General features: G+C 49.4%; 2 protein-coding genes across 2 annotated transcripts in view; one reads left to right on the forward strand and one right to left on the reverse strand.

Annotated features, from left to right (window-relative positions):
• Positions 1-14,210, forward strand: part of LOC147709124 (uncharacterized) — a 3,078,084-nt gene that overhangs the window by 814,285 nt on the left and 2,249,589 nt on the right. The window lies entirely within an intron of this gene.
• On the reverse strand, positions 11,106-12,011 carry LOC147709125 (uncharacterized). Its single transcript, XM_086925158.1, has one exon. The coding sequence runs from the start codon at positions 12,009-12,011 to the stop codon at positions 11,106-11,108; it is 906 nt and encodes a 301-aa protein (XP_086781284.1).

Raw genomic sequence — 14,210 nt, forward strand, 5'->3', positions numbered from 1 at the left:
TTAAAGGCCTCCCATACTGTAAATAAAGGGGCCGTATTTACATTGTGTAGAAAAACTCCTTGATAAATCATCTGGTTTCTGTTAACCAGATCATATCTTGTAGAAGGGATTTATCAAATTGTCATCTGGGTCTATTTTTCACACTTTCATTTAATAATAGTGTAAAAGAAACTAGTGAGTGGTCTGAAAACGAGTTGGCGACAATTTCCGCCGGACCCCTAACAACTAATTTATCCACTAAAAAATAATTCAAACGTGAGGCGGATCTAAATCTACCAGAATAGCAGGTATATTGCGAGAGAGTAGGATAAGCTAATCTCCAGCTAGTGAGAAATCTTTTGTTAGGCTATTAATTAAGTTTGCGGTTTTAGGTTTTAGTTGACGCTTCATTTTATTTGATGTAATTACATTAAGCAAAGTCTTAATTTCCACCTGTTGCATGTCACCCCCGGTGTATGAAAGTTGCAATTCTTCTTGTGGATTTTGAATCCCCGCTTTAACAGGTTCACCCAACGATTCAGGGCCCCTCTCCATTATTGCATAAGAAATTTACGGTATTTTCTGCAGACTCTTTTGAAGCTGCTTCGAGATGGTATCTGCAATGGAGACCTGCTAGGGGGTGAATGCTGAACAAATGAGGCTGATGGACTTGCCTGGAGGGTTCAGCAGTTTTTCCCCCTCGGGATAGGAGGATATTAAAGGTACCAGAGACATTAATGGGACCTGGGAAGGTTGAGAAATATTTAACTTCTCAGAAGGAGTTCCTGCTGACTCTTCCCCTGAGTATACTGGCTAGGCTGTACTTAGATGTACTAAGTCTTGGGTGGCTAATGACTGGGTGCTCTTCTTAGCAAATAAGGGAAAATCTTTGGACATTTTTAATTGTGCCTTAATGGTTCCAGGCGTGGTCTCACTCAGCTCGCTGTACTGGCCTTTTTTTCCCCGTCATTAGGACCATCGCCCCTACCCCCTTGCTGCGACTGTAGCTCATGCGGTGGCTCAAACAAATCTTCTTTAGAGCTTTAGAGCTCTCAGCGCTTGAATTCAGTCCTGATCAATTAATCAGACCTGTCTCTTTGGACAAAGTCTGTGCACCTTTTGCTTGTACCAGGCGTTTTTTGACTTTCAACCCGGTTGCCCCATCCACTTTTGCAATGGCATTGGCTTGTTTCAGATGTCTGCCCAATATATATATATATTGGGCAGACATCTGAAACAAGCCAATGCCATTGCAAAAGTGGATGGGGCAACCGGGTTGAAAGTCAAAAAACGCCTGGTACAAGCAAAAGGTGCACAGACTTTGTCCAAAGAGACAGGTCTGATTAATTGATCAGGACTGAATTCAAGCGCTATATATATATATATATATATATATATATATATATTTTTTTTTAGCCACACTCCTGGTCACAAATTCATTCGTGAAAGAACCAGAGTCGGAGCCCAATTGTAGTACGATGCTGTCAATTTATTCAGCAGAGAAAAACCCAACGCGTTTCGAGATCAGCCGATCTCTTGCTCACGGGTAGAGCTTGTCAGTACTAACATTCATTTAAAGCAACACACTATTTTTTTAATTGTATCACGTGATCATAGACATAAAGAAAATAAGCAAATTTAGGCTATGTCTGCAAAATGGAAACAGTGTTTTGTGTAAACAATTCTGTCATTTCCAAAACGGGAATTAGATTGGAAACACTTGGAAGCCACCATTCATTACAATACTGATTTAGACTTGCAAAAGTATTGAAACAATGTAACTGTTCAAAAAGAACTACAATACATGTGATTTAAGTCCAAGAGTGGAGCGTGCCCATATTGGCCAGGCATCGGGTAATGACACTGTGTTAAGATTCACATCAGTGTCCGTGAAAAATTGTCCATGAACTGTACTGCCCCAGTGGGCGAAAAGTCAATCAGTTTACTCAATAGGGTGACCTCTAGTGTTGCCCAAGTGGGCAATTGGTTAATCCATGTCCCTGTAAAGGAAAGAAAATACATGTATGTAACAATATTTGCAATGTGGATCAGTGCGTAGTTAAAACCAATAAAATTTCTGAATTTAGTTACAAAAGAAGCAGCAGCATATTTCACATCAAATTAGAACTGTATATCACGTTTGGAGATGAATGGCTAACTCTTCCCCCAGATTGTGTCCTGTAGGTTGCAGAGTGTTATACCTTATAATGTATTTAGATTCAAGTTTCCTTAAATCCAGCCACCTGTTACCTCCCCTCTCATTGCTCTCAATGCTGTCCAGAACACAAAATTTCATTACATTGGGATTTCTGTTATGTACATCAGCAAAATGCCTGGCTACAGGATACTGTTGGTTCTCATTTCTAATTGCTCTCTGGTGTTCTAAAATCCTGAGTTTTGCCTGTTTTGTTGTGCATCCGATATAAAATTTGTTGCATGGGCACTCAAGGGCATACACAACATATTCAGTTGTACAGGTAAGGTGTTTGGTAATCTTGAGGCGTGGCTTGGGCGCCGATGGCGATGGTCGCCTGAGAGCTCGGCTCCGGGACTGAGCCCGGATTTATCCTGAATATCGGAGGCTGAGGGGCACCCCAGACCCCGCATTCGGTTGAGCGAGGCGACGACACCCTCCCGAGGGCCCTGGTGGAGTTTGGACGGAGGTGGCTTTGAAGATATGCCGAAGTTTGCGGAGTGGCGGAGTGCGACCCAATATGGCGCCCGGACCCCTTTGTCCCCTTGATCGGACCTACGGAGTTGAGGAGGTCTCGCGGGTGTCGCCCGGCACCCGGCTTCACCAGCCTCAGTTGTTTTAAACATTAGACATTGGCTGGTTCGGACCCTCTACAGCCGGACTATACTCGATTGGACGTCCGGGCGGGTGCCCACGCGCTAGAGGGCACCGGGCACGGGTGCACTCAGCTCTAGGTAGTGGTCGACACCGCGACTCCGCAACTGGCTGCGAGTTCCTGGCCGCCCCAACTACATGGATGGCGCGACGCTCGGGCGCCACAGGGAAACCGGGGGAGTTGGTGGCCCGTGCCCCAGAGCTATAGTAGGTGAACGGGCCTACCCGACCCGGAGACGGGTATCTCCGCCCCCTTATCGGTGCCCTCGGACGCCGTGGCGGTGGCGTGAGCCGAAGCGGCGGAGTCTCCACAGGCTCTGGAGAAGGAGATCGCCCATTCCGGACTGGAGAGCGGAATCCCGGGAAAAACGTGCTGGTCACCTGCACACGGAGGCGACTACTCCGGGACCTTTGCGGAGAGCCCCTGGCAGCATGGGGAAACCTAGAGGAGCCAAGGGATCCAGCCAGGCCACCTCGGACTCTGAGGCCCAGGACAAGGAAGAACATGGAGATCCTAAAAGACCTGGTGGCGCACTACTCCAGCAACAATTCGACCGTGTACTGGAGGCCATAGAGGCAACTCGGTCGGCCCTACAACAGGACATTGCCCAGGTGGCGACTGGCCTGGGCCTCCTTAGGGCAGACCATGGTAAGCTCTCGGACCGGGTCAAGGAGGTGGAGAGCACGGTGAGAACTATGGAACCGGCGCAGAGAACCCTGGCCGCGACGATAAAAGATGCCATGTCCCGAATCGAGACCCTCGAACGGAGGGCGGAGGATGCGGAAGGCCGAAACAGGAGGAATAACATTCGGGTAGTGGGCCTGCCGGAAAAGGTTGAGGAAGGCGATATGGTGCGCTACCTGGAGACCTGGCTCCGAGACACGGTGGTCCCGGAGGGCCTGTCCTCCTTTTACACTCTAGAACGGGCCCACAGAGTTCCAGCGCGACCCCCGCAACAGGGACGAGCCCCGAGGCCGGTGGTGGCGCGGTTGCTACATTTCCGGGACAGAGTCCTGATCCTAAATGCCGCCAGACACAATGGCCCGTTCCAGGTTGCAAACAGCCAGGTGAATATCTTCCCTGACTATACCTACGAGACGCAGCGCAAGCGGTTCTCCTTCCTGGCGGTTAAGCGTGAACTCAGGAGTGAAGGCATCCAATATTCACTCCTATTTCCCGCGAGGCTCCGAGTCATTGTCGACGACAAAACCCAGTTCTTCGACACCCCGAAGGAGGCCTGTGACTGGCTCGAACTGTACCGAACAAGGAAGGATGGTTATAACGCCTCGACCCATCGGGCGGAGGAGCCGGAACAAAGGAGGCGATCAAAAAGGGACAGGAACCGCCGCGGCCGCACAGGAGGACCCTCGACAGCGGAGACGTCATCTGAGCGGAGGGGAGTGTTGGAAGTTCTGTCGGAACTGTCGGGAGCAAAGGGCGAAGACATCGAGGAGGAGGAGGAAAACCCGGGTGCTCGGGGGGCACCATCGGACTCGGAAGACTCAGTGGCAGACAGTACCCACACACCGGTGATCACACCGAAGTCGGTGGAGGACCTTCTGGACGGACAGGGGTAATGGGATCGATTGCCTTGTTTTGGGTGGGGGCCCGGCAGGGGGGTGGCGGTTGCCGTCCTTTATTGCTGACAATGGGAGAGGGAGGGTCGGGAGGCTTCTACTCTTGCCCCGAAAGATTTTGATACGGGGGGGCTTGTGATAGTCCTAGTAGCCTGGGCGACGAGGGCCCACTGCCTCCGCTCAGCCCGCACCTGGCCCATAAGGCCTTCCTACGGTGGCGACCGTAGGGCTAGTGGGGTTTTTGGGGTTGTTTTCCGTAGAAGTTTGGATGGGATCTAGATGGTGCAGTTTGGGTCCTGTTCTGGGGTGGTTGGGTGGGGGGTTTGTTGGGTTTTGGGGGGTTTGGTTCTGGTTGGGGAAAATGGCCGCCGACAGCGCTGGGAGGAATGATGTTTTTTCTTTGTGGGGACCCGGACGGGGGGACTGTGCAAGAACGCTTTGGGACAATGGCTGATGTTGCTAACTTGAAATGTATTACTTGGAACGTGAGGGGGCTTCACACTATGTCTAGGCGTCACAAGGTCCACGCTTATTTAGTGCGTAGGGGAGTGCAAATGGCGCTGCTGCAGGAAACGCATCTGAACAAGGCGGAAGGGGCGGCGCTTCAGCGTAGGTGGCGAGGGCAGGTCTTCTCCACGGCGTACTCTGCTTATGCCAGGGGGGCGCTAATATGGATCAGGGCAGGAGTCCCCTTTCAAGTCACGAGGACAGTGTTGGACCCGGAGGGGCGCTTCGTGGCCATATCAGGCACGCTAGGAGGGAGGGACTTGAATGTTTGTTGTGTGTATGCCCCTAATATGGATCAGACTGCCTTCCTTTCCGGGTTATCGGGCTCGTTGGCCCACCTTTTCACAGGTCCCCTCCTGCTGGGGGGAGACTTTAACTCCGTGGTAGATGTAGACATGGACCGCTCGCATCCCCCGCTCCCCGACTCCCCGGTCCGGCGGGTGGCTAAGGGCCGTCAAGATTGGCAGACCCGCTGGGGTTTGACGGACATCTGGAGGGCGCATCACCCCGCGTCTAGAGATTATTCGTACTTTTCGAGCCTTCATGAGCTGCATGTCAGACTCGATGGCTTTCTTGGTTCGTCCGAATTAGTCTCGGCAGCGGTCCGATCGGAGTATTTATCGCGGACCATTTCGGACCATAACCCCCTCCTGCTGGACATTCGCTGGTTCCCTGGGACGCCAGCGGTACCCACCTGGAAGATGCGCCCCGAGATCCTCGAGGACAGTGTCTTCAAGGCAGACCTAGGGGAGAAAATCACGGATTACTTTGCATCCAACGGCGGTTCCGCGAGTACTAGGGCGTTCGAATGGGACGCTTTCAAGGTGGTGGTGAGGGGGTATTGTATCTCTAAGAGGGTGGGCATGCGGCGTGTTATCCTGGCTGATTTAGACGCAGCGGACCGAACGCTTCGCGAGCTCGAAATTAGCCGACCCGGACACCCGGAATTGCAAACACGAACGGTAGAGGCGAGGGAGAGGGTGGCGGTGGAGGTCGAGCGGCTCCGCTGTTTCGATTACAAGGCCTACACGGTCCGATCTATAGCGGAGGGCGACAGATCGAGCGCATTGCTGGCGTGGTTGGCCAACCCTACGCGCCAGTCCCAAACGACGACTAGGATGCGTGGGGCGGATGGGACCGAGGTGTGCACCCAACCGGAGATTCTTACTTGCTTCCGGCATTATTACGAATGTTTATATCGCAGTCGCTCCGCGCGCGACCCGGACCGGCTTGTTGACTATCTTCGCCCGCTGGAGCTCCGTACAGTGGAACAAGAAGTGGCAGACGCCCTGGGATCTGACATAGGCTTGGGGGAGATCCGCGGGGCCATCAAACGGATGGCGAGGAACAAGACCCCGGGCCTGGATGGCCTGCCGGTGGAGTTCTATGCAGCTTATGCTGACCTTCTGGCCCCTCGTTTACTGGTGGTCTACAGAGAGGCGAAGAGGCTGGGTCGCCTCCCCGGCTCGATGTGTGAGGCGTTGGTGGTTCCTCTCCTCAAGCCGGGCCGAGACTCGTCTGACCCGGGGTCCTACCGTCCCCTCTCAGTGTTGACGGTGGACTATAAGATATTGAGCAGCATCTTGGCCTCGAGGCTGTTGGGGCACATGGGTTCCCTAGTACACGAGGACCAAGCCGGTTTCATCCCACGGCGAAATACGACCATGAACATCCGACGGTTGTTTCGCTTGCTTGGGGAACCGTTTGTGGATGCCCCGTCCCCGGTAGTTTTGTCGGTGGACCTGGAGAAGGCGTTTGATAGCCTGGAGTGGGACTATTTGGACGTGGTGTTGCGGAGGTTCGGCCTTGGGGAGGGATTTGTTAAATGGACAGCAGTTCTTTACGCTTCTGCTTCCGCCAGGGTTAGATCGGGCCCCTTGATTTCATCGCGTTATCCGGTGGAGCGTGGCACGCGGCAAGGGTGCTCCTTATCCCCGCTTCTTTTTGCACTAGCGGTGGAGCCACTAGCGATGCATCTTCGCTCGGGAGCCCACTATACGGGCTTATGGACAGCGGCGGGCCCGCACTACGTTTCGCTCTATGCGGACGACCTGCTGCTCTTCCTGGAAGATCCGATCGACGCATTACGGGGAGCGGAATTAGCGCTAACGGAGTTTGGGGAAGTCTCAGGCCTACGAGTGAACTGGTCTAAGACCTGCCTCTTCCCGATGCGTAGGGGTGTCCCCAATCCGGCGCTAAGTAGAGAGATCAGATGGGAACCCGACTGCTTTAAACACCTTGGGGTATTTGTGTACCACGACCAGCCCGACCTCCTAGACGGAAACATTGCCCGTTGCATGCGAGCACTCCGAGGCAGCATGGATTTTTGGGCCACGCTGCCGCTCTCCGTGGCAGGACGCATTGCCCTGCTCAAAATGGTGGCGCTCCCCCGACTATTGTATTACTTTCGGACTCTGCCGATCTGGGTACCACCGGCTACGTTTCGCCGCTTGCGTTCTATGGTGATCGGGTTCCTTTGGGGCACGGGCCGGCGGCGGGTGGCCCTCAATACCCTGATGAGGCCGAAGGACGAAGGGGGGCTCGCTGTGCCGGACTTTGAGAAGTACTATCTGGCGGCGCAGCTCCAGACATACACCCAGGAGATAGCCAGGGAGTTCAGAGGCCCGGAAGACGGTAGGGGGACGGGTATAGCCAGGCACGTCCTCTCCTTTATCGCGTTGCGACAGCATTTAGTCCTTCGGGACCTATCGATGGAGGAGCGGACTATCCGACTCTGTTGGAATCGGGCTCATAACAGAGGTCACCTGCGGACCCCATATGCACCTGAAATACCATTGGGGATGCTGACGGCCCTCCCCCATGGAGGAGACTGGTCGCGACTGGCGGACTGGGAGGAGTCGGGTTTACAGCTCGTCGGGGACCTGTATGAGGACGGAGTGCTCCTGTCCTTTCAGGATCTCATTGACCGCTTTGGGATCCCCCGGGGCGACTTTCTGCTGCACTCGGCCATTGTGCGAGTGATCCAGGCGTATTGGCGAAACGGACTAGAGGAACCTCAGTTGTCTCAGGTGTGCCAGTATGTAATGATGTCGGCAGGAACAGTGAAGGCGGTCACCTGCCTTTACAGCAGGCTGATTACCGAGGGGTTGGTCCCTCTCACCACACTGAAGTCCCGCTGGGAAGAGGACATCGGTAGGGAGATCCCGGAGACGACCTGGTCCCAGCTGGTGAGGCGAGCATGGAAGGGTACGCGTTGTGCCCGTTTCCAACTGGTCCACTACTATGTTCTCCATAGGGCGTACCTGACCCCGGTTAAGATCAGGCGTTACTTTGCCACAGCCTCGGCGGAATGCCCTAGGTGCCCGGCTCAGGAGGCGGACCTCCTACACATGCTATGGGCCTGTCCCGGATTGACGGCCTACTGGCAGGAGGTGACGGCGACTTTAGAAGAGGTGACGGGGAGGCACTTATCGTTCGATGCGGCGGTAGGGCTACTGCACTGGTTCCCCCATACCCCCCGGAATAAAATCACCAGTAAATTTATAGACCTGGGGCTCCTACTGGCTAAGCGAGAGGTGACCAGGAATTGGAAGGCACGTGCTGGTCCTACGGGCAGCAGATGGCACGGTGAACTTTTGAAATGGGCGGCGGGTGAGAGCGCGCTGCGTTATCAGTTGGCTTGGAGGCAAAGCAATGAGAAGGCGCAGGAGGCCGCGTTAGAATGGGAAACGCTGGTGCAGGCCCTCAGGGATTATTGTACCCCCAGCGACTCCGAAAACGAAGAAGCACCTAGACCTGAGTCCCGTTAAACACTAGCATTAACAGCACTATTACCTTCCCCGTGGGTCAAACAGTGGATCCTACAGTGATAAACTCCCTGGCGCTGATGGTGGGGGGGGGGGGGGGGGAGTTTCATAATGTCTGGTAGTTGGGGGGTGGGGGTTTCTTTTTTGGGGGTTGGGGTTTGTTTAGAAAAGCAGATGACGGACAGTGTGTTATCCGGACCAGCTCCAGCACCCTACTGACCCCAGCTACATTCACCGTCTAACCCCTAGAACACGGGCCGCTTGGCTGTATAGCAATACTATGGAAGGGGGTCGGTGGGCTGTATCTTGAAAGAGTTGGCTATAATATGATGCTGGTCGTTACTGTATTGTTGTACTAATTCCTGCAATAAAAATATATTTAAAAAAAAAAAAAAAAAAAAGGTGTTTGGTAATCTTGTGAGCACTTTTTTCTTTACACAACTGTATTGATTTACAATTGTTGCTGTATTTACAGGCTTTACACCTGCGACACGGGAAAAAACCTTGAATGGGATTAGTTTTTTTACTTTCTTTTATCACCGTGTTACTCAATGAGTCCTTAAGTGACTTTGCCTTCCTGAATGTCAGCGAAGGAATATCATGGATTGCATCTTTCAGATCATTGTCAAGCCTCAATGTGTCCCAATATTTAGTTAAGCATTTGCGTAGCTTCCAGGATTGACTGTTATAGGTAGTGATGAAACGTACCTTTTCATCAACCTTATTTTGTTTGGGGACTAACAATTCATTCCTGTCCATGGCATTAACCTTAGTCAGGGCCTGCTGTATAATGTTATTACTGTATCCTCTCTCACATAATCGTTGTACCATAGTATGGCTCTCTTTGGCGAAGCCCTCTGCCGAGCTACAGTTTCTTTTGGCCCTGATTAATTCGCCCATAGGGATACTACGTATAAGGCTGGGTGGGTGACTACTCCCTGCGTGAAGCAGGCTATTTCCCGCTGTGGATTTGCGGAATAGAGTACTTCTTAAATTCCCATCCTGAACCTCAAGTTTGATATCCAAGAATTCCAATTCCTGTTTACTGATTACACTAGTGAATTTCAGATTCAGAGAGTTGTTATTTAGAATGGTTTCAAATTCGTGTATCTGGTCAAGGGTGCCATTCCACACACAGAAAATATCGTCAATATACCTTCTCCAGAGGATGACGTGGGTACTATAGTGGGAGATCTTATTCACCACTAGTTCCTCCCACCAGCCCAGATATAAACAAGCTAGGCTGGGGGCAAAACAAGTACTCATCGCCACCCCCCGGATTTGTTTGAACAGTAGTTGGTTGAAAATAAAGTAGTTATTAGTCATGCATTCCCATATCATGTCAAGCAGCATGTTCGTATGTGATAAGAAAGAAACCGATCTGTTTCTGAGATACAATTTACATGCTTCCACCCCCAATTCCTGTGGAATGCTGGTGTACAGGCTGGCCACATCAAAGCTTACCAGCCAGTACTCGGGACTCCACTCAATGTCTTTGATAATGCTTAAAAAATCAGATGAGTCCCTGACATACGAGGGCAGACTTGTTACAAAGGGCTGTAGGAAGTGGTCTATATATCTGCTAGTTTTTTCATACAGACTACCAACCGATGAGACGATAGGTCTACCTGGAGGTGTCTGCAGATTCTTGTGCAACTTAGGGAGCAAATACAATGCAGGTGTTTTAGGATACTTCACATAGAGGTAATTAAATTCTTCGTCCTCAAGTATACCCCTAGCTTTCCAATCATGTAATTTGTCCCCATAAGCACCCTTGGATATGTTGTAATCCTCTCTGTTAGCTTTCATGTAGTTATGTTCGTCAGATAGTTGCATTAAACCTTCTTTCAGGTACATGTCAATAGGCCAGACCACTACATTCCCGCCTTTGTCGCTGTTCTTAATATCCACATCAACCCAGTTCTCCATTTCTTTTAAGGCAAGAAACTGTTTTTTGTTAAGGTTCCAGTTCATTTTAGGCTTCATTCTATCCATACGTCTCATTTCCTGTATCATTCCCTGTTCAAAGCTCTCTATAAAGCTATTAGCAATTTGTGGAACAAATACTGATTTTGGTTTGAAACCACTACTGCTACTCATACAGATTGATTCCTCAGTGTCCACTAAGTTAAACACCGCGTCATCATGCACATAATCACAACCTGCTAACAATTGTACAGATTGCAAAAGTTCCTTGTCATTCACACTTAGTGCACTGGGTTTCTGAGTCATTACATCTTTCCTGATTCGGGGTTTATTTGCAAACCACTTTTTCAGCTTAAGTTTGCGTGTGAAACAAAAAAGATCAATGCGAGCATTAGTAAAATTAAAGTTAGAAGTGGGGCAGAAAGAAAGCCCTCTGGAAAGTACTTCAATTTGTACAGGTGTTAAAGTACGAGTAGAAAGATTTACCACTGTTTTGGAGTTCATTTTTTCGCCGCTTTGCCTCTGGTTACCACTCCTATTGGGCTTGAAACCGCTTCGGAGGATTTGTTGCCTCTTCCGCGTCCTCCTCTGCCGCCTCTTCCACGCCCTTTTGATGGGGTGCCTGTCTGGCGTTCCTTGGTCATCAGGGCTACTTCTATTAAAATTAAATCTTTTACTGGAATCGTTTCCAATGGTTCCGAGATGTCACTTTCGATTGATTCATTGTCCTCATCCAGAGTTACCGATTCACCCGAAGTTGTTGCGCCTTGGTTCGGCACCTTGGACTTCTTTCCGGGTATGGTGTGACTTTTTGTTGTTCCTTGTTTATTGGCGGCATCCCTGATTACATCATACCGCTTGGCAAAGGTTAGGATTTGGCCCTTGCTGTAATCGATTTCATCGCAGTGAAATTTCCGCTGCTTTTTTTCTTTGATTTCATCCTCAATTTTATCAAGGCGTTTGTTCATCTTGTCCATCTCCATGGTAAATTCACTTTCCGTATATTTCTCTTTCAGTTTCGTGATCAGTGCCTCATTTTCTGTGTTAAGTTTGGCACATTCTTTTTCAGCGTTCTTTATGAGCATTTTCAACATGTTAACTGAACAGGCGTGATTATTCTCCATCCACTCGCTGATCAGCTCGGGGTTGGGATTTTGAAATGTAGGTATGATAAAGATCCTTAATCCACGCGGTATCCTGTTGCATTCAAGATACTTGGTTAGGGCAGCCGCCTCCCAACAGCGTGATTGCTCTCGTTTGAGATTATTCCAGAGAGCATCCCAAAGTGATTTCAGTTCGTTCACTTGTTTACCCGGTGGTCTTGTGTCATCTCCCACACTCGATTCGGTAGTAGTGAAAAGTTTTGCTGCTGCTTCAGCTCTCCTGCTATTCCTCGATTCCGCCATACTGATTGACACAACAAACCGGCTGGTATGTTGTTGTTTGCACCGTATATTCCGTCTGCACTGTTACTGGCTGACACTGTTACCCAATCCTGGGCGGGAAATCGCTGTGCATTCAAAGTTCAAAATTCTCAACCAGTTCCGATCTGCTGCCAGGTTATCGGATAATGTCAGTTGTTAGCGAGCTTACGTAAAGGTTCCAAGCTCGCTTTCTTTCTCCAATGCGATTCCTCGATCCAGTGCAGCCACGAACCAGGCGGGCAAAAGCAATTATTAAACTATAAACACACACGAATTTGGCGTGCTTAAGCCGCTTGAACGGCAGGCTCACGACGGGGTTCGCCAACCCCTTACTCTTAGCCACACTCCTGGTCACAAATTCATTCGTGAAAGAACCAGAGTCGGAGCCCAATTGTAGTACGATGCTGTCAATTTATTCAGCAGAGAAAAACCCAACGCGTTTCGAGATCAGCCGATCTCTTGCTCACGGGTAGAGCTTGTCAGTACTAACATTCATTTAAAGTAACACACTATTTTTTTAATTGTATCACGTGATCATAGACATAAAGAAAATAAGCAAATTTAGGCTATGTCTGCAAAATGGAAACAGTGTTTTGTGTAAACAATTCTGTCATTTCCAAAACGGGAATTAGATTGGAAACACTTGGAAGCCACCATTCATTACAATACTGATTTAGACTTGCAAAAGTATTGAAACAATGTAACTGTTCAAAAAGAACTACAATACATGTGATTTAAGTCCAAGAGTAGGGTGACCTCTATTGAGTAAACTGATTGACTTTTTGCCCACTGGGGCAGTACAGTTCATGGACAATTTTTCACGGACACTGATGTGAATCTTAACACAGTGTCGTAACCTGATGCCTGGCCAATATGGGCACGCTCCAGATCTTTGGTTGAGTCCGCACAGAAAAGGACCCAACAGATATCCCGTGAATCTGCCCTGATTCCTAGGAATAGGGAGGCAGAAACATCCCCGGTGGGGGGTGTTAACAGTCCACGCATGATCGTCACATACAGCCGTCAGCACTCAGCCATAAGAAAGATATTTTGTGATAACTGGAACCTCATACTGGGGGATCCAGGTATTGGTAACAAGATATCAAAAAAAACACTCCTGACCTTTAGGAAATCCAAATCTATGGCTAACGCCTTGGTCCAAAATGCCCTGGAACCACAGATGTCATCAACGTGGAAGGCCTTGGGAGGGGGATTTAAGAAATGCATACAATGTAAGGCATGTAAACACGGGGTCAACAAATCAAGCTATGTTGTCCCATTCTCCTGTACACCTAGGAAAATTACCAAACGGCTTACATGTAAGACAGACTATGCGGTCTATGTGCTGGAGTGCACATGTGGACTTAGGTATGTGGGGAGCACCCGCCTGCCAGTCCACAAACGTGTGCTTCAGCACATTAGAGCTATCTCTAACAGAGACCAAGCCTATCCTGTTGCTAGGCATTTCGAACAAGAGCATAGTTCCAACCCCGTGCATCTTTCTTATTTTGTCATCGATGCAGTATGGCCCATGAAAAGAGGAGGTGATCGTGAGGCAAAACTACGTCTCCTCGAGACGAGATACATCCTAGAATTAGACAGCAAGCAGCCACAGGGATTAAATGCGACAGAGGATTTATACACTTGTTTATAGTTTGATTGGAGCATTTGTATATTTAAATTCCTTTGCCACATTATTTTCTGGATGAATTCTTTAATTATCATGTATTGTATGTGCTGCCAAATGGGTACTTGGTTTTTAAGAAGTAACAATGTTGTTGTTGTATTTGACCATTTGACGCCTCCCCATAACCTGTTTTAAGAGCTTTGTTTAAGTAGGAGGAGGGTAAGCCTATGGTATAATACCATGGGCTGAACGCAACATGTTACCTTGTTCATGAATTGATTTCTTTTCTTTTAAGTTTTATTTTGAGCACTCAGCACGAGCACTTTAAGAAATCATGTTTACTTAACACTCATTTTTTGCCGATGTCATGATGATATGTGTAATATTGTAGTGCAATTTTTACAGGGTTCTGTGCCCACTGGGGCTCTATTTCTTCTGCTCAGTGCCTTGTACATTTGGGGAGAGAGCAATTATGTGAACAACATTACCTTGTGATTCCAAGAGATAATTCTCATTGGTTCGCGTTCACTTTGAAAATAACACGTATTTATACA

The sequence above is a fragment of the Lissotriton vulgaris genome, chromosome 6 (genome assembly GCF_964263255.1).
Source record: "Lissotriton vulgaris chromosome 6, aLisVul1.2, whole genome shotgun sequence".
NCBI classification, from domain to species: domain Eukaryota; kingdom Metazoa; phylum Chordata; class Amphibia; order Caudata; family Salamandridae; genus Lissotriton; species Lissotriton vulgaris.

What these genes read in the sequence shown, in the direction of transcription:
- LOC147709125 (XM_086925158.1), bottom strand. Translation starts at nt 12,011, where the DNA reads ATGGCGGAATCGAGGAATAGCAGGAGAGCTGAAGCAGCAGCAAAACTT.